Raw genomic sequence first — 20,119 nt, 5'->3', positions numbered from 1 at the left:
CCTTTTGCATGTTGAACTGTTGTATAAAATCAATGTCATATTTGAAATCGTGTGGATATTCGGGAAACATTGCATTCTTCCTCGTTTAATATATGATCAACATTAAAAACAAGAATTCACACAAGGTATGTTTTTGTATCGAAGAAAGTTTTAATCTTAAATCTCTATGGACAGTCTGTCTAAATTTGTTCTTAATGGCATCTTTGTTTGTAGGCGGAACATTAAAGAACACGACACACACACATCTTCCGGATATCCTATAGAGGGCAATTCCACGCAAAGGTCATCTTTACTATGAAAAAAAAAAGTTTTAACCAAAAGAACAAAACCCTTTTTAAATTGTCCATTTAGGTCTGTAATATACTGTATTAATGTGCTCTAACAGAAATTTTAAGAAAATTGCCTTGTTTATCCACAATATATGTGGTAAGTAACAATGCTTAAATTAAATTTTCAACCAACCATATTTCATGCTTTCAAAAAAGGGATCAAAGACCCCATTTTTTAAACTTTAATTTTAGCAGTAAGCATTGTGTAGAAAGATGGATACATGCCTGAGAAATAAATACACTCATTTAGTCATAACAGCACTGCCTGATGAATTTATAAGGGCTAGAATAAAGAGGTCAGGACGCTTCAGTGCTCTGTCACGTCCGTAACGTTTTAATGATTAAGTTTATGTCATATAACAATTATAAATGCAAATAACTTGAAACTTTATATGCAAAGCTAAATTATGTTTATGCTTATTAGGATCAACAATTCATTTCACTACGTTGCTGTGAACAACCATAATAAGCGTTACGGACGTGACCGTTACGGACGCTTCATATTAAATCCTATGAGTTTGCTTCTTTATATTGCTATCATCTGTTTCAGGCTTACCATATCAGAACATACCCAATAATCGCAATACTCTTTGTGCTTTGTTAGTTTTAATATGAAAAAGGTTTAACTTTCAAATTCAGTCGATTTTATTATTTTTTTTTTCAAAAATTAAACAATAGATGTCGCTCTTTAATAGCCTACGGCGTGTGACAGATTAGCTTCTGCAGCGCCTGTAAGCGGCGGATCAGGCGCACATGAATCGATCTTCTCTTCCTCTTGCCAGAGAACGAAATATGAACATCAAAAGGTAGGCCTATATGATACAGTACAACTTATAGAAGAGCATTGTGTCTCATAGGACACTTCCCTCGGGAATTGGGATGTCGCGTTACCTGTTGGTTAAAAATGAATAGCCTAGCCTATAATGATCACAATCCGCGCGATCAAACAAAATGAAAATAATACGATTGCAATAATTTTGACTTGAAATAAAGTTTGATCATTTTGACTCAAGACTCCGCTTTAAACTCTGAAAACTAGACGAAAAAAACCGTGTGGTCATTCATACACAAAACATAAAACTGACATGATTGCGATTGGCAATAGTGTCAATCGGTTCACCTGACTGTGGGGAAAACATGCGATTTTAAACTGCTTTATGATAAACATTAATATTTGTCAATGTATTTTAGCATGCAGTTCTGTAAGAAGGAAAATCATGGTCTCTAAATTGATTCTTGAACAACGCACATGCTTGTCAACATGAGAAATAGGTCTAATCTATAACCTTTTGCACTACAGAGTATAACGTTACATTTGTATAAAGTTTAGTAAAAAGTTGATCAATTGTGGAGTCTTACCATACTGGTATCCCAGATTTCAATATTTGGTGGTGTACATGCTTGCTTGAGGTCTCTGTGAAAGTTTTAAAGCAGTTTTAAACCAGTCTTCTGTGCCGCTTTCAGACCGGTCACATCCGTAACGGAAAACTGTCACATCCGTAACGTTGTTTTTTCCTCATTAATGCGAACACGAAAAATGAAATAAAATTATTATTTTATGCTCTGTGGAGAGCCAACCCTTCTTTATTCGGTGGGCAGTATTACTTTTGGTTTGCGCAATGTAATTCACAGAATTCTTAAAAAATATGTTGTCACCCAAAACTTAGTGACTTTTTTTGTCACGTCCGTAACGCTGTATATTTCCCTCATCTAAAAAATAAAACAGTTGAGTAGACTGACATTTTTCTAATGTCTGGACTCCTTTAGTAAGGGATTATGAATATATAAATAGACGGTTCAATATGTTGCTATTAAATGCATTCTTTGAGCATTTATATTTCAAGTTTTGACTCCAAATGTCACGTCCATAACGCTGGAATTGCCCTAGAATTCAACCAATCTTGAAGTGTTTCCAGTTAAGTGTGCCATATGCATCAGACGTTCAACCAGTGGTCCGTGGGCATGATGTCTGAGGCTGAGACGATTTGGCCCCTAATATTAATAAAACCAACCGAATGCACTACTCAAAGATCTTAGGTTTCACAATGTCATGCTGACTTAAGTCAAGGGCACAATGGCAAAAAATGGCCAAAAAAATAAACAGTTTCTAAATGTTATGACATTTGGTCCTAAAAGTCTCTAAACCTTCCTATAAATGTTAAGGTATCATTGTAAGAAATGGCCAGATATATAACATTTTTAAAGTAACTTTTGAAGTTGTGAAATGTTCTATGGCATGAGTTTTCAAACTGTGGGTTGCAAAGTCACTTGGCTGCAGCCAAATTTACATTTCAGTGAATGACACAAAAACGGTTTAGTCTAGGGATGCACGACATAAGAACATTAAATAGAAATTATGATATTGCTTGGATTGATTTTTGAATGGCAAAGGCTGCAATTTAATTTTATAAATACACACGCTGCATGTTTCGTAGTGAAGCGCACGTGTGTGACTTGTAAAAAATGTGTTTTTGCAGCATCTCGGTTCATTATTAAGCTGCACGGTGCGCATTATTAATGAGAAGAAACTCGTTCACTCCAGTCACTGCGCTGTATTCTGCTTGAGATCGCATTACACCAGATAATTCAAATGTCATGAAAGGCTGTTTCTGGTCTGTTCATCCATCTCTGTCGTCTGTTCAGCTCAACGCTGTTGTCTTTCAGAGACATGTTTGTAAGAGTGCGTTGTTTGCATTCCCTTGCGTGCATTTAGCTACCTACCAACACAAGTAAAAAAGTATTTCACATGTAAAGGGCGTGAGAGTGTTTTCTGTTCTGAACACTGCGATGAGTTTAACAACAGCCGGACAGGAATCGTGGGCCTTTAAAAGTTTTTTTATAGGCATATTTCATCTACTCTAGTGCTCCAAACGTGAACCAGCGCCGTGTATGCACAGACATTCAATCACGTCTTCTTAAAGTGAAATATAGGTTATGTGTATTATACAGCGATATGTCTGATCATGAATGTGATAACTCAATGGATTACTTGGGTAAACGCAACATGGGTCCCCCCTTCCCCACCCAACAATTTTTTTTTCACCCACTTACATTTTAATATTCATTACTCTTTATACTGACTGTGTTGTAGCACTTGTAGGTCTGTGTTTTATTGGATGTTCTTCCCCCTCTTCTCCCCCTCTGCACTAAAGCCTCGTTTCCACCGAAATTACCCGGAACAATTTGTCCCAGGAACCAGCACCCAAGTCCCACCCCTGAAAGTTTCTGAACTTTGGAAACGCACTACCTCGCGAGCAGGGATGTTTTGAAGGGAGAATTTTTTACCTAGAACATAATTTAGACCCCATTTATTCCTGCAGTCGAGAAACACAGAGTACCACCCCAAAGTCCCTAATTCCTGGGTAAAGTTCCTGCGGTGGAAACCGGGCTTAACACACCCCTTTCTTGAGTCTTTTGAGGTGTGAAAGACCAGTGCTGAAACAGTCTATGGCTGAAACGGGGGTTTTCATGACACTTTAAGGGCACCCTGCAGTTTCCCACCAAAATGAAAGCTCAATGGTTTAATGTGTGTAAATGAAGAAATGAAAATGTAAATATTAGTATTGAAATTTTACAGTTGTACTAAAAAATAAAAGTATTTTTATTTAATACTCTATTTCTGTCAAATCATCTTCTGACTAAGATAATGTACAATAAGTACTCTGACATTTGATATATCATCAGAATCAGCATAAACCAAGGAAGGTTACGGCACTGAGAAAATTAATTTGACAACGTTTTCAAAAGTGTTTCTGTTAAAAGCCTCATATCTTTTGAACGCTTGGTGGCATTGTCATCAAACTTCTCAGGTACCTTCTGGACATTCTGTCAATGATCCCTACCAAATTTTGTGCCAAAATTTCAAAGCGTTTAAATAAAAGTGATCACAATTTAAATGATTTTCTGACAAAAAATTCAAAAGTAATGAACAAAAATAGTCATTTTCAGATCTCATGGTGCCGTTACCAATTTTCTCATGTGCCCTCAGATTACGGTGCTAAAGTAGTACACATGAACAGGAGTATTTTCAAAACTGCAGCTTTTTCTATGCGGTTTGGCCGTCCGTCCACATGCAAACGCAGTATCGGGTCACTGAAATCAAACTTTTTTGAAAATTCCTGCCTGGGTGAAGATTTTTCGAAACTCCAGTTGCAGTGTTATCGTGTAGCTGGTGAAACCGGAGATTTTGGCTTGTGACGTCGGAACCACAACCAGTAATAACGTTTTTTTACAGGCTTCTGATTGGCCAACAAGGCTTTATGGTTAGGGTTACATCGCCACCTGTTGGTTTGGCATGCTCTTGACCACACTTCGTAGCGTGATTTTGTGTTTTCATGTGGACACGATAAACTCGGTTTATAAAAATACCTGTGTATGTGAGGATTAGGCCTAATTTTTGCTCTCAAAGAGCACCAGACTGATTGCATTTAACTTCAACTTTAAAATAAACAACATTCTCTTCCTGGAGCTAATATCGTTGGCTCCCCATAGAGAGACCAAGTCCACCTCTCATAGTCTCACAAAGTCTTGAGGCAAGGCTGATGCGGTTAGCTTGGCAACGTTCTGATGGTGAACGTTCATTAAAAACAATTACGAGTCTCACATTCAGAGTGCCATTTGGTTGTTTTTTGCCCTCCCCCCCTCCTGCAAATTATCTAGCAGGCTAAACTGGACTTCTCCACAGGCTGTCTTAGACATGCCTGGTTTACACTGTTCAGAAGGAAATGAACCTTCAGTTGGTTTACCTAAAATTGCCTGTGCATATAACTTACACTTGTACATGCCTTGCCTATAAAGAACATCTTAGACATCTCTATCTCTAGCAGTCGCTTGACCTTGCTTCCATGTCATCCATCTGTAGATCTACAGCCACATTCTTCCCGCAGCAGGGACGGAGACACCAGAGCAGATGCTTGTGCCTTGGCTCAGTTCAACCCAGTATTCGCTGCCAAATTCCCACTTCTCCATCCTCTCATTAACTTTGAAGCAGCTTATATAACCAATAACAATGTCTGTTTTCTTTCTTTTTAAGTAATGAGTATAGTAACGTGTGGATAGAATTTAGCGTCACAGGTGCTGCTGCCATAAACATTTTTTTTAAACTAATTACAATCGTTGCATGTCTTTCTAACACTGCATATCGTTTGCTGTAAAGTTATAGTTCACCCAAAAATTACATTTTTTATCATCACCTGTATGCATTTATTTCCTGTATGCAAATGTCTCTTTTTTTTTTTTTTTCCATACAATAAAACGTTAATGGGGTCCAGTGTTGTTTTGGAAAATGTAATATAGACAAGAAAAAAAAAGAAAGAAAAAAAAGTGTTTCTTAGTGTATTTAGATAAATTAAAGAAGTAATTAAGTGCTTTTTTTATTTGTTTCTTGAGGTGCATTTATGTTAGTAGGATTTTTACATCAAAAATATAATTCAGAAATAAAAAGCCCTTTGATTTGAACACTTAGTTAAAGGGGTCATGAACTGCATTTTTATACAATATTCTTTGAGATCCACTTATGTTAGCAAGATTTGTACATCAAAAAACATCTAATTTAGAAGTAATAGATTATTTTTATCCTGTTTTTGACCCTCTCTTTGAAACACTCCGTTTTGATAGGCGTGCCGCATTCAAGACTTGGAAGTAAACACCCACTGCTATAATTGGGTAACAGTATTGCATATTAAAATAATTTTCAACGTCCCCACTACACGTGTGGAATTGTTTTGAAAACTTCCGATGTTCGCCATACATGTCGGAGCCAGAGTCTAAACCCGAATCAGAAGACGAACCTACACCTCAAATACCAAGGACACTCCAGTCTGCGACAGCTTGGTAATCATCTTTATTTATATTTATTCATTATGTATTTGTGAGGTAGTATTGTATTTTTTTACATTATATTAGTGTTGAAACGAAGACGCTACAGAAAAATGTTTATCTTGTTGCGTAGTTTGCCAACTGTGAACTATTTATGCATATTATATATGCTTATTACATTATTACATATGATTGTGACAAATAAAGTTTAAGTACTTGGAGTTACCACTGTTATAGTTGACAGGATAACTTGCGGTGTTTTGTGTAAACGAACTATGAAAGAATGTGCCATCATTGTCGCACTGTCATTCTTATATTCATCATTCATCATTTATAGTAAAGTGGGTACATATCAAACAATCTGTAACAGACAAAACAATAGTGACACATCGTAAAAACATTGCTACTCGCATTACTGTCGGATCCAATATAGTCGGCCCTGCATCATCTTTTAGTCTCTAAAAAGCCTGTGTCGAACTGTGCCTCGTTTAAAATCCAATCCGCATTAAAATTAAGAGAACAAACTAACTGTGTTTTTACTGACGCAATCTGGAACTTTATTTTTAACAAAGTTCATCCACAAGGAAGGCAATGTAAAGACTGTTTTTCCACAACTTGGCACTCCAAAAGGTCTTGTAATCCTCAGAGGCATCTCTATCATTTTTGTTGTTTGAGTAATCCTGCGTTTACATCGCTCTCGTATTTACTACTACATGACATTCGTGAATTGGGCGGGGCTAAAGAGGCAATGATGTAGAAGTAGGCGCTGATGATCTTCTGCATGATCGTCTTTCGTCACACTATTACATCATACTCTGACAAAATCTGTGAAACGGGTCTTTTTGGAATCTTGGTTTCAATAAAAGCTGTTTTTGGACTAATGAGAAAGTTTTTAGTTCTGAAACTTGCACGACATTTTTAATAGTACGAAGACCTGTTATGTCAAAAGATCAAGGAAAATTAGATTTCTCAATTCATGACCCCTTTAAATGAGCAGTCTGTTGTAGTAGTAGTTCTTTTGGCTGTTCATATAATGTGCAACTGGGCTGGGCTAAAGATGCAGTGATTAAGGCCCGGATATACTCATGGCAAAGTTACTTTTCATTCTTCACTTAGGGGTGGGGGTGTAATGATACCCTCACGTCTTGAATTGATACATTTCATAATATTGAACACACAATGCAATATTATTGTGATACTCCCAACCTTTTGTAAAAGGTTAACAAAAAGTATACTTTTGATTAAAATGCTAAATTTGGTATTACAATGGGAGTGGAAATGAATAGGCTTGGACTTGGTGCTGGTAACCCAAGGCACAGGAAAATGGTGACACCAGAATAAAAATATAAAAATAACTAGATATGCACTGCTCAAAAAAAAATTAAGGAACACTTTTAATCAGAATAGCATCAAGTCAGTTAAACTCATGATATATTGTTCTGGTCAGTTAAGTAGCAGAGGGGCTTGTTAATCAGTTTCAGCTGCTTTGGTGTTAATGAAATTAACAACAGGTGCACTAGATGGGCAACAGTGAGATGACCCCCAAAACAGGAATGGTTTTACAGGTGGAGGTCACTGACATTTTTTTCCCTACTCATCTTTTCTGACTGTTTTCATTAGTTTTGCATTTGGCTAGGATCAGTGTCACTACTGGAAGCATGAGGCGATACCTGGACCCTACAGAGGTTACACAGGCAGTCCAACTCCTCCAGGATGGCACATTAATACGTGCCATTGCCAGAAGGTTTGCTGTGTCTCCCAGCACAGTCTCAGGAGCATGGAGGAGATTCCAGGAATCAGGCAGTTACTCTAGAGAGCTTGTCAGGGCTGTAGAAGATCCTTAACCCATCAGCAGGACCGGTAACTGCTCCTTTGTGCAAGGAGGAACAGGATGATCACTACCAAAATTACCTCCAGGAGGCCAATGGTGTGAATGTCTCTGACCAAATAATCAGAAACCGACTTCATGAGGGTGGCTTGAGGGCCCGACGTCCACTAGTGGGCCCTGTGCTCACTGCCCGGCACCATGGAGCTCGATTGGCATTTGCCATTTTGACCACCAGAATTGGCAGGTCCGCCACTGGCGCCCTGTGCTTTTCACAGATGAGAGCAGGTTCACCCTGAGCATGTGACAGACGTGAAAGGGTCTGGAGAAGCCGTGGAGAACATTAAGAGGCCTATAACATCTTTCAGCATGACTGGTTTGATGGTGGGTCAGTGATGGTCTGGGGAGGCATATACATGGAGGGACGCACAGACCTCTACAGGCTAGACAATGGCACCCTGACTGCCATTAGGAATTGGAATGAAATCCTTGGACACATTGTCAGACCCTACGCTGGTGCAGTGGGTCCTGGCTTCCTCCTGGTGCACGACAATGCCCGGCCTCATGTGGCGAGAGTATGCAGGCAGTTCCTGGAGGATGAAGGAATTGATACAATTGAATGGCCCCCATGCTGGCCTGACCTAAATCCAATAGAACACCTCTGGGACATTGTTTCGCTGCAAGGTTGCACCTCAGACTGTCCAGGAGCTCAGTAATGCCCTGGTCCAGATCTGGGAGGAAACACCCCTGGACACCATCCGTCGTCTCATTAGGAGCATGCCCTGATGTTGTCAGGCATGCATACAAGCATGTGGGGGCCATACAAACTACTGAGTACCATTTTTAGTTGCTGCAAGGAAACTTCAGCAAAATGGAGTAGCCTGCTGCATCATTTTTTCACTTTGATTTTTGCGGTGTTTTTGAATTCAGTCCTCTGTAGGTTGATCATTTTCATTTCCATCAAATGATGTGGCATCCTTGCGTTCCTAACACATTACCCAGTCCATATCAGTATAGATATCCAGCATGATATTTTCCCCCATTGAGATCTGATGTTTTCAGAGTGTTCCTTTAATTTTTCTGAGCAGTGTATTTAATATAATGTAGGCCACTTTTTACTGGACCTTAACAAGACCTTGGCATTATCATGACCTACAAATATTCCCCTATTGCATCATTATACATTATATTCAACATTATATATAGTAGTTTAATGTAGTACTGACACTAAAACTCTGTAAACTCAGTCATTTTCATTTTGGGTGAACTATACACAATACAGATTGTCACGGTCCATAATAAATATTGTTGCATTTTTGTATTGCAATTATATTGTGACACAATATATTGTTACGCCCCTACTTGGGCATAAAAAGAAGTTAAAAATATGTGGCTGAGATTTCTTTTCTTTTTCTTTGCTTTTCTTTTTCTTTTCTTTTCTTTTCTTCACCTTTTCCACTTAACTGCATTTTTTTTTTATGCGTTCATGTACACGACAACACCGTTTTGGGGGCCTGGAAATGCAAACTTGTAAAAATGGGGTTCAAAGTGCAAGTTTTTGAAACCGATACCATTATCATCTCTATGTAAACTACATAAAACCTGAGTTTGTGTAAACTGTGATGTCATGCGCATGCGTATTACGTGTTCAGTCTCTATAGGTGCGTAGTGTTTCCTTACAAAGTAACATCGCCAACTACAGTCCTGGCACAAATAATACAGCCTTTTTTAGTCGTTTTCGTGGATCCGTGTGAACAGGTATCATTTTGACAATGTTGTCGCCTGTATATGAAAAATGCAAAGAAATAACTTTCATTGTCGTGTAAACATATACCCTAAATTGATCCAATCACAAAAAAAAAAAAAAAAAAAAAAAATGCATGGTACATTCTACATGCCAACTTCTAAATGTCTAAATTTGCCAGACACAGTCCAAGAAAAAAACTTCGTACATTGATTCTTATAGTTCAAAATTATTTTCTTTTTTTTTTGTGTTTGTGTACAGTCTGTTCATTTCTTTAAGCACGTCCTTTTGGAAATTTTCGTAGTCATGAATTTGACTGCATTACCCTGTTTTTGGTGAAGGAGAGGGTGGGCAATTGTTTAATATATGATGCTGCCGTTCAAACTGTGCCTTATGCTCGTTTGCATCACAGTTTTTTGCGTAGCTTTGTTCCTTATCAGGACACTTGACCTTAAAATAAAGTAAAATGCCAATGCTTCAAATCTTTTAGCGTTTTATTGGCCTGCCGTACTGTCTCATGCACACACTGATGGAGGAACAGTCAAACTTTAATTGGCTGTTCAGTTAAACATGTGAAAAAGAAAATAGTTGTTAAAAACACAAGCAACAGTGCACTGATGGGGAATGTTCACATGGATGTGTTTTGCATTAGAACAGATAGCAGAGCAATTTATTTGAAAGTAGGTTTGTTGTGGCTACTCACTGTGTATTTGAGAAATTTCTTCTTGAAATCCCTGAGTAACCCCCTAAGGCCCTTTCACACTGAACGCGAAAATTTGGCGCGAATGTAGTCTCTACAGTGCCTAACACATTATTTTGTGGTTGTGTATTTTATTAATTTATAATTGTTGCAATCTAGTGCCCAATTATTTTGTATCTTTAGCTTCCGATTTTACTTTTAGGCTTATGATGTGCAACCGGATGATTACAAATAAAATATTCTAAAGAACTTTGGCTTTCAGCTCCTAGGTTCTATTCATCATACGTTTGATATAGTAACTATTAAGTAATTTTGTTCATTAAAGGATTAGTTCACTTTCAAATAAAAATTACCTCAAGCTTTACTCACCCTCAAGCCATCCTAGCTGTATATGACTTTCTTCTTTCTGATGAACACAGTCGGAGATATTTTAATAATGCCAACAATTATGAGCTGAAGAAAGTGCTTCCATCCATCATAAACGCACTCCACACGGCTCTGGGGGGTTAATAAAGGCCTTCTGAAGCGAAACGATGTGTAAAATATCTAGCGTCTGCCAGACTGCCTTCTGTATTCAACTTACGAAGAAAGTGTAAAACTCTCGCAGTTCAAAAAGTTTACGTTACATCCTACGCCTTTCCTATTCTACTTACGGAAAAAACCTAAACTGACGCAAAGCCAGTTTAAACTTTCTTCGTAACTTGAATACGGAAGGTGTTAAATATATATTTTTTTATTTATTTTTTTTTTTTTTTCACAAACGCAACGCTTCGCTTCAGAAGGCCTTTATTAACCCCCGGAGCCGCGTGGAGTACGTTTATGATGGATGGAAGCACTTTCTTCAGCTCATACTCGTGACCATTTTCACTGCTGCTGTCTTTCCTGTAATAACATTATTGATTCTAAACTCCAGATGCGATGTGGTGATCAAAGCCATTTCTTTGACACAGTATATCGCTGTTTGAGAAAGTACTCTCTTAGAGAAAGATTTCAAATTATTGACTTGATCTGCGTGTTTTAATTTGCTTATTAAAGGGTTAATTCACCCAAAAATGAAAATTGTCATTAATTACTCACCCTCATGTCGTTCCACACCCGTAAGACCTTCATTCATCTTCAGAACACACATTAAGATATTTTAGTTGAAATCCGATGGCTCAGTGAGGCCTTCATAGTGAGCAATGACATTTCCTCTCTCAAGATCCATTAATGTACTAAAAATTAGTGATGGCCGATTTCAAAACACTGCTTCATGAAGATTCGGAGCACAAATGAATCAGTGTATCAAATCATGATTCGGATTGCGTGTCAAACTGCCAACGGCTGAAATCACGTGACAGCTGATTCGATACACTGATTAATTTGTGCTCTGAATCCTCCTGTTTTGAAATCGGCCATCACTAAATAAGTCATTTAGTTTTTTTGGTGCTCCAAAAATATTCTCGTCGCTTTATAATATTAATATTGAACCACTGTACTCACATGAACTGATTTAAATAAGTTTTTAGTACCTTTATGGATCTTGAGAGAGGAAGTGTCATTGCTCCCTATGCAGGCCATCATCGGATTTCATCACAAATATCTTAATTTGTGTTCTGATGATGAACGAAGGTCTTACGGGTGTGGAACGACATGAGGGGGAGTAATAATTGACAGAATTTTCATTTTTGGGTGAACTAACCCTTTAATCCCATATAGATAAAGCAAATGAATGTTTGTGGGAATTTCCAAATTATAAGTGTGGAGCTTGCGGTAAAATTATGCCCAATACCTGAATTCCTGTGATGAAGTACAAGCTCTGGTATCCTCATGTGAGCATTGAATGTACCCTCAGTAATACTAGAGAAAATCTTCAAAACAATAGAGTAAAATCTAAATATTTAGAAAAAAAAACCACCATTTACTGTTTTGCCCCATTCAACACTTAATGACTTCAAGGTAACGTTGGCTCATTTGTGTTTGTGTTATCCTATCTGTCACTATTTGCCGCTTTTGTGATTTTGACTGTTTAACTTAGACATAAGATAAAACTTTCAGTGATAGTCTTTATACACACACACACACACACACACACAAAATGAAATGCAGGCTGAAGCTAACGTTGTATTTTGTGTGTTTGAACGAGAAGTGCCACGTCGTGCCATGTTTAAAATTTGAACACAATAATTTCTGAGTGCGAACACTGGTGGCGCCACTTGGCATCAGTCCACGTAAAAATTGTAAAATGTACAGTGACTAAGCTTAGCAATGATTGTATGAAATAGTACATTATAATCATAGCATAACATCCAGTACATGCATTCTTAATTTCATGATTTCCATAAAACATAACTATATCGTTGACCGCAAACTGACAAAAGAATGTGTCCATCCAATGTGGGATACCTCTGAGTTTTCTAGACATGACGCGGCTCTGCGCTTCTCATCTGTTGTGTCGACCACCTTTAAATGCTTACATGGCATACAATATGGTGCCCAATCCTGTTCCTTGAGATCTAACTTCCAAAGTTCAGCTCAAACCCTGATCAAACACAATTGAAACTGAAACACAACTGTTGGATCTGAAGTCTGCAGGTTGGTAGATCTCCAGGAACAGGATTGGGCACTCCTGGCATAAAACAACCAAATAAATAAAAATGAAATATAAAATGCTACCTTAATGTTAATTATACCATTGGGGTTGTCATACTGTACACATGACGTGATTTGTCTTAAATGTCATCTTCATGTCCCCTTCACAGTGCCCTTAAAGACAGTCGCTTTCCCCCCATGACGAGGGACGAGCTGCCGCGCCTCTTCTGCTCAGTGTCTCTGCTCACCAACTTTGAGGATGTTGGTGATTACTTAGACTGGGAGGTAAGAGCGCAGAACCAATTGTTATCAATTATTAATACTTGTGCTCTGTATATTATCATTTATTCACAAAATTAACTAAACAAGCAAAAACTCCATGTACACTTAAGAATTTTTGCTGCACACAATTTAGTTATAAATGTCACTACTGAAATGGTATTTCAGGCCTAACACCAGAAACTGATAATTCACAGCTAGTTATGGCTAATACCAATAACTGACTATTTTACTTTGACACTTAACCCTTTAAAATGGAGGTACTATTTAATAATGCAAAAACTTCTCAGTTGAGCAAGAGTGACTGTATTACAAGTGTTTAAATAAATATAAATAAGTAATAAATAATTAATATTAAAGTAAAGTAATTTATTTATATTTTCAATTTATGAGTAAAAAAAAGCCTTTGATAAACATAACTTGACAATGCTTTGACGTTCTACGATGTAAACTGCACACACTCGCACCCCAAACTGTCATATAGTTACATTTTATAAACATACATTTTCAAAAATAAATATAACTGCCTCAGAATTCTTTTTTTGGGGATGATTTTTATGGGTGTGTGCAGTTTGTTGTAGAACAAAATGTCAAAATATTGTTTACCACTGGGCTTTTTTTTACTCATAAATTGGGGGGAAAAAACATTATAAAACCCCATAGGAAAACCACAGGCAAATTAGTCTTCTGGGTTCTGACGTCATACTTGCACCACTCTATTGTATCGTGTCCTTTTATTTGAGTATTTACTTTAATTATTCAACCCACTGCGGACAACTGAAGCTCGAGTGGCCATTGGCTAGTACATTTTTGTTTTACTCACCAGACTTTTTACATGGAATATCTCTCAAATTCAAATTTATATATATATATATATATATATAATGAGAGAGAGTGTTTTTTTCCATTTGCATTGTTCTTGTGTGTGTGTGTGTGTGTATGGATTGCATGGAGTGTTTGTTCACTTAAAGGGTTAGTTCACCCAAAAATGAAAATTGTCGTCATTTACTCACCCTCATGTCGTTCCCAACTCATAAGACTTTTGTTCATCTTCGGAACACAAATGAAGATATATTTGATGAAATCTGAGATATTTCTGTCCCTACATTGACAGCTGTGCAACTGAAACTTTGATGCTTCAAAAGGTTCATAAAGAGATCGTAAAACTGATCCATATGAATTGAGCGGTTTAGTCCAAATTTTCTGAAGAATATGATAGACTGAATTCAGGCTTTTATTCACATTTAAACATTGATCAGCAAACCTAAGTAAAAGCTCAAACATACTTGCTTAACACATGAGAATGAACCTCATTGGTTCTTGCACGTCAGGCAATCATGCTTGAGTTTCCGTTTACCATAACTGATGTTTGAGTTTATGAATGTTTATATGTGAAGAAAAGCCTAAATTAAACCTTTTCATCATATAATGCAATCGAGTCTCTTCAGAAAATTTGGACTAAACTGCTCAATTCATATTGGATTGGTTTTATGATCTCTCTATGAACCTTTTGAAGCGTCAATGTGGTTGTTGTGTAGTCTGTCTATGGAGGCACAGAGATCTCTCAAATTTCATTGAAAATCTCTTCATTTGTGTTCTGAAGATGAAAAGTCTTTTGGTTTTGGAACAGCATGAGGGTGAGTAAATGATGACAGTATTTTCCTTTTTGGCTGAATTAACCCTTTAAGACATAACCAACTATTTTTACTAGGATTTAATAGGAGTGAAATCATATAATTCACTAGCCTTTGGCTGATTAAAGACATTTTTTAGTTGCCTAGCATGAAATTTGGTTGCATATGCAAGTGATTTACACTCATTGTAGAAGCTTCTCTCCCCTATTCTTAAATCATACTCTGGCACATCATGTAAGCTACTAGGTAACTCTACAGTGTGTGCATTCACTGCCACACACACACACACACACACACACACACACACACACACACACACACACACACACACACACACACACACACACACACACACACACACACACACACACACACACACACACACACACACTCTCTAGTTGTTTTTCTTGAATGGAATGCTGTTCTCTGCTGTTCACCAAATCATTTACAATTCATCGCTACATTCCAAAGCATAATGTCATACTTTTCACTCCATTACATTTCATAAAAACATGTCATTCCTCATTCACAAATCAAACACATTTCTGATTATTTTCAATTAACCTGTTAAATCGGTTCACAAATTGCACTGAACGATTAATTTGTGAATTGGACTTGATTTGATTGCATCTGTTCTTGAATCAACAACTCTCTGATTCAGATGAATCGGTCAGGGGTGCGTTTCCCAAAGCGAACTATGGTCGCAAGTTCCGTCGTTACCAATAGAGTTCAATGGGACTTACGACCATGGTTCACCAACGATGCTTTCGGGAAACGCCCCCTGAGCGAGTCTCAAGTTAACAATTCACTAGTCTGACTAAAAATGAGACAGGAACGGGAGATCCTTGGAGCTTGAGTGCATGCATGACTAATGCTGCGAAAAGTGTTAATAATGCTGAATTTTAGGATTTATTATTGTAAATTAAAATCAAATTTAAGTCATGACTGTCAGTGACAGTGTAAATTAACCCCACTATATGAAATGCTTGGTAAATTTAAACAAAACGCTAAAATAACATAAAATATTCCAGCACATCTTTCCCGCTGCCGTACCACTTTCAAATGATATAAAACTAGTATGTTTGCCTAGCGTTCTTCTTAAAGGTGCTCTAGAATCAAAAATTGAATTTACCTTAGTTGAATAAGAGTTCAGTACATGGAAAAGACATACATTGAGTTTCAAACTCCATTGCTTCCTCCTCCTTATATAAATCTCATTTGTTTAAAAGACCTCTGAAAAACAGGCTGAAAAACACTGTTACGTAACAGTCGGGATCATTAATATGTACGCCCCCAATATTTGCATATGCCAGCCCATGTTCAAGGCATTAGACAAGGGCAGCCAGTATTAATGTCTGGATGTGCACAGCTGAATCATCAGACTAGGTAAGCAAGCAAGAACAATAGCGAAAAATGGCAGATGGAGCGATAATAACTGACATGATCCATGATTACATGATATTTTTAGTGATATTTTTCTTTCTAAATGTTTCATTAGCATGTTAAATGTACTGTTAAATGTGGTTAAAGTTACCATCGTTTATTACTGTATTCACGGTGACGAGAGCCGTCGTTATTTTCATTATTAAACACTTGCAGTCTGTATAATTCATAAACACAACTTCATTCTTTATAAATCTCTCCAACAGTGTGTAATGTTAGCTTTAGCCACGGAGCACTATCAAACTCATTCAGAATCAAATGTAAACATCAAAATAAATACTTTACTCACATGATCCAAAGCATGCATGCAGCATGCATGACGAACATCTTGTAAAGATCCATTTGAGGGTTATATTAGCTGTGTGAACTTTGTAAATGCACTGTTTTATAGTCGAGAGCTCAGGGGGCAGGGAGCGCGAGATTTAAAGGGGCCACAGCCTGAATCGGTGCATAGTTAATGATGCCCCAAAATAGGCAGTTAAAAAAATGAATTAAAAAAAATCTATGGGGTATTTTGAGCTGAAACTTCAGACACATTCAAGGGACACCTTAGACTTATATTACATCAAACGCTCTAGGGCACCTTTAAAATGTGAACACATTTGCCCTGTTTTTCATTTGTCTGTTTTTATACTGAATGTTTATGTTTGTCAACACATATTTACACACATTTTGGTTTTCCTTAATGCATATTAGGTGTCTGAAAAATTTTCTAACTGACAAGTTCCATCAATTTATCCCAAGCATCTTTCACACTGGCCTGCTTCTGTACTTTTGTTTAGGTAAAATTGAAAAGGAGTACTTAACCTAATAAAATAATACTCCAATAAAAGTATTATCTGTACTTTTACTGAAGATCTTGATATGAGTCCACCACTGCTAAACAGCAGGGAAATAAAGACACCGAGTGCGGCAGAACTAAGAGAAGGCGGGCAGCAAATAGGAAGGCAAATACGCTTCAGCAGTTCAACACAGTTCTTTACGTGGGAGTCTGCCCTCCATGATAATGAGCCAAAGATGCCTTTCCATTGCAGTCATACCTGCCATAGGATGACTGATTGTGCGAGCTTTATGCTTCATCGCTCTAAGTGACAGATCATTTGCTTATCTAAGCTCCCTGAATGCCCCAGGAGTCAAGCAATTTCTTTAGTCCAAGTCCTTATGGACGTCAGCCTGGATTCAATAACTCATTATGAAAGAAATGTTTTCTCTAATACACGTTGGCCACAATTAATGTCACCCTTTTATTCAATACTTTTTTGTAACCGCCTTTTGCAAAGATAAAAGTCTTCACATATAATTCCTGATGAGTTTGGAGGCAAGAGATCAGAAACCATTCCTTCATACAGAAGTTGATATACTCTCTCTTTAGTTTTCTATAGGGTTCAGGACTGGGATGGTCATGGCAGAAGCTTCATTTTGTGCTCAGTGACACATTTTTGTGTTGCTTTTGATGTTTGTTTTGGATCATTGTCCTGATGGAAGATCCAGCCACGGCCCATTATAAGATTTCTAACAGAAGTGGTCTTTTTTTTTTTTTTTTTTTTTTTAATCTGTTGGTATTTGATTAAATCCATGATGAACATTAAAGATAAAGCAGTATGTTTAATCGTACACATGGGGCACTCAAACTCTCCTCCTCACCATACATTAGGACAATATATATAGACACATGTCCTCTTCCAAGCAGATTTGTAACATCTTTAGCTGATTAGAACTTCTTAATTATTGCTCTGATGGTGGAAATGGGGATTTTCATTGCTTTAGCTATTTTCTTACAGCCACTTTCTATTTTGTGAAGCTCAATCTTTTGCTGCACATCAGAACTATATTCTGTGGTTTTACTCATTGTGATGAATGATTAAGGGAATTTGGCCTTTGTGTTTCCTCATATTTATATATATACTACTGTGAAACTGGAAGCCATGGCTTGACAAATGATCCTTGTCACCCTGGTGTACTAAAAATAGTAAACATAAAGTGGAATATACTTCAGATATATTTTACTTGTAGTAATTTCTAGGGGTACCAATGATTGTGGCCAATGTGTATTTGAGAAAAACATTTTACAATAATTTTTTTTAATAATAATTCTTTCATATGTTTTACTTGTTGAAAGGATTTATTTTTTTTTTTTATTTTTTTTTATATATAATATATATATATATAAATATAAATATATATATATATATATATATATATATATATATATATATATATATATATATATATATATATATATATATATATATATATATATATATATATATATATATATATATATATATATATATATATATATATATATATATATATATATATATATATATATATATTATATATATATATATATATATATATTATATATATATATATATATATATATTATATATATATATATAATTACAATTTTACAATACAGGTTTATTTTAATAGCCTTCCTTGATCATATTTACCAAGGCTGCCAAAGATTCTGACCACTTCTGAATGTATGGCAGAAGGCCATGTGACTGATAAAAGATGATTTGGTTCAGGGTTTTCATCTTGAAGTTTGGACCATTTTTATATTTTAGCTTAAAATAATTTTTTTTTTTTTTTTTTTTTTTTTTTTACTAAAACAATGCTAACATTGAGCAGAAAATAAAGTTAGCTTGCAATTTCAAAGTTTTAATAGTATTTCCTTGTCATCTACAAATGAACTTATAAGTTTATTATGAAATGCTCTTAACATGGTGATTAATAGGCCTTAATGTTAAATGTAGATAAAAAAACAAAACAGTTGTCACATACCTGGTTTGAAGGGTCTGAGTCATATGCTGTATATATGACTGATAAAAATCTTTTATTAATCATGGAATCCAGAAATCTTATATCAGTCTATTATGATACAATTTTATCTTTAAATTTATGCAGTTTTTTTTTTTTTTTTTTTTAATTTTTACTTTTTTAATTGAACAAGCATTTATAAGTCCAATTCTAGTCAAAACATCAATAATAAAACATGCATTTAGTCATTCAGTGTCTCTGCTGACCTCTTGTGGAAAACAATGACATTAAAATGCATTGTATGATTATTGCCACCAGAGGGGCCTATATTTTCTCTATAGAGTTTCTATATAGAGAAAAGAAACTGGAATATGGGAACAAAACTCCAATTTGAAACTTGAATGTGCTTTTTATGAATTCAAATGTACACATTTATATATATATATATATATATATATATATATATATATATATATATATATATATATATATATATATATAGATACAGATATAGATATAAAAAATTATTAATGTATTTCTGAGAGTGGTGTATGTGTGTAGATTATGCCAGAATTTTTTTTTTTTTTTTTTTACAAATAAAAAATTAAAAAAAAATCCCCTTCAGATCAAAAAAGACCCAAGGAGAGGAGCATTAAAGGCTGACTTTTGCCTCCAACAATGTAACAGTAGTCAACCATCTACAGAAATATATAAATATTAACAAATTTCATCATGCTGCCATGTTTAGCCTTCCAGTCTTCAAGTTCATGCATGGGAATGTCTAAATAGTGACTTGTCTTGTTTGGTACTATTCATTCTGTACTGTATTAATAAAATAAGTATTACTTTTACTGGACTGGTATAAAGTCCACCTTTGGTTAGTCTTTTCAAGCTAGTATTCCCCTCAGAGTGCACTGCAGCTCAGTGCGAAACTCACAACACCTTCAGAAATCTGCAAGATCTGCTTACATGCGCACAAAAAGCGCTCGGCACTCAGCCTTCAGTTTTGAC

At 36.2% G+C, this 20,119-nt stretch overlaps 1 protein-coding gene across 1 annotated transcript in view; it reads left to right on the top strand.

Annotated features, from left to right (window-relative positions):
• ammecr1 (AMMECR nuclear protein 1) overlaps positions 1-20,119 on the top strand; it is a 52,645-nt gene that overhangs the window by 16,371 nt on the left and 16,155 nt on the right. The window contains exon 3 of the mRNA XM_067375075.1: positions 13,157-13,271. Coding sequence (XP_067231176.1) covers positions 13,157-13,271 — 115 coding nt within the window. The remainder of the gene's footprint in view (positions 1-13,156; positions 13,272-20,119) is intronic.

This window comes from Chanodichthys erythropterus, chromosome 22 (assembly GCF_024489055.1).
Source record: "Chanodichthys erythropterus isolate Z2021 chromosome 22, ASM2448905v1, whole genome shotgun sequence".
NCBI classification, from domain to species: domain Eukaryota; kingdom Metazoa; phylum Chordata; class Actinopteri; order Cypriniformes; family Xenocyprididae; genus Chanodichthys; species Chanodichthys erythropterus.
The sequence above is the reverse complement of the archived record's forward strand: the minus strand, read 5'-3'. Positions and strand labels throughout refer to the sequence as shown.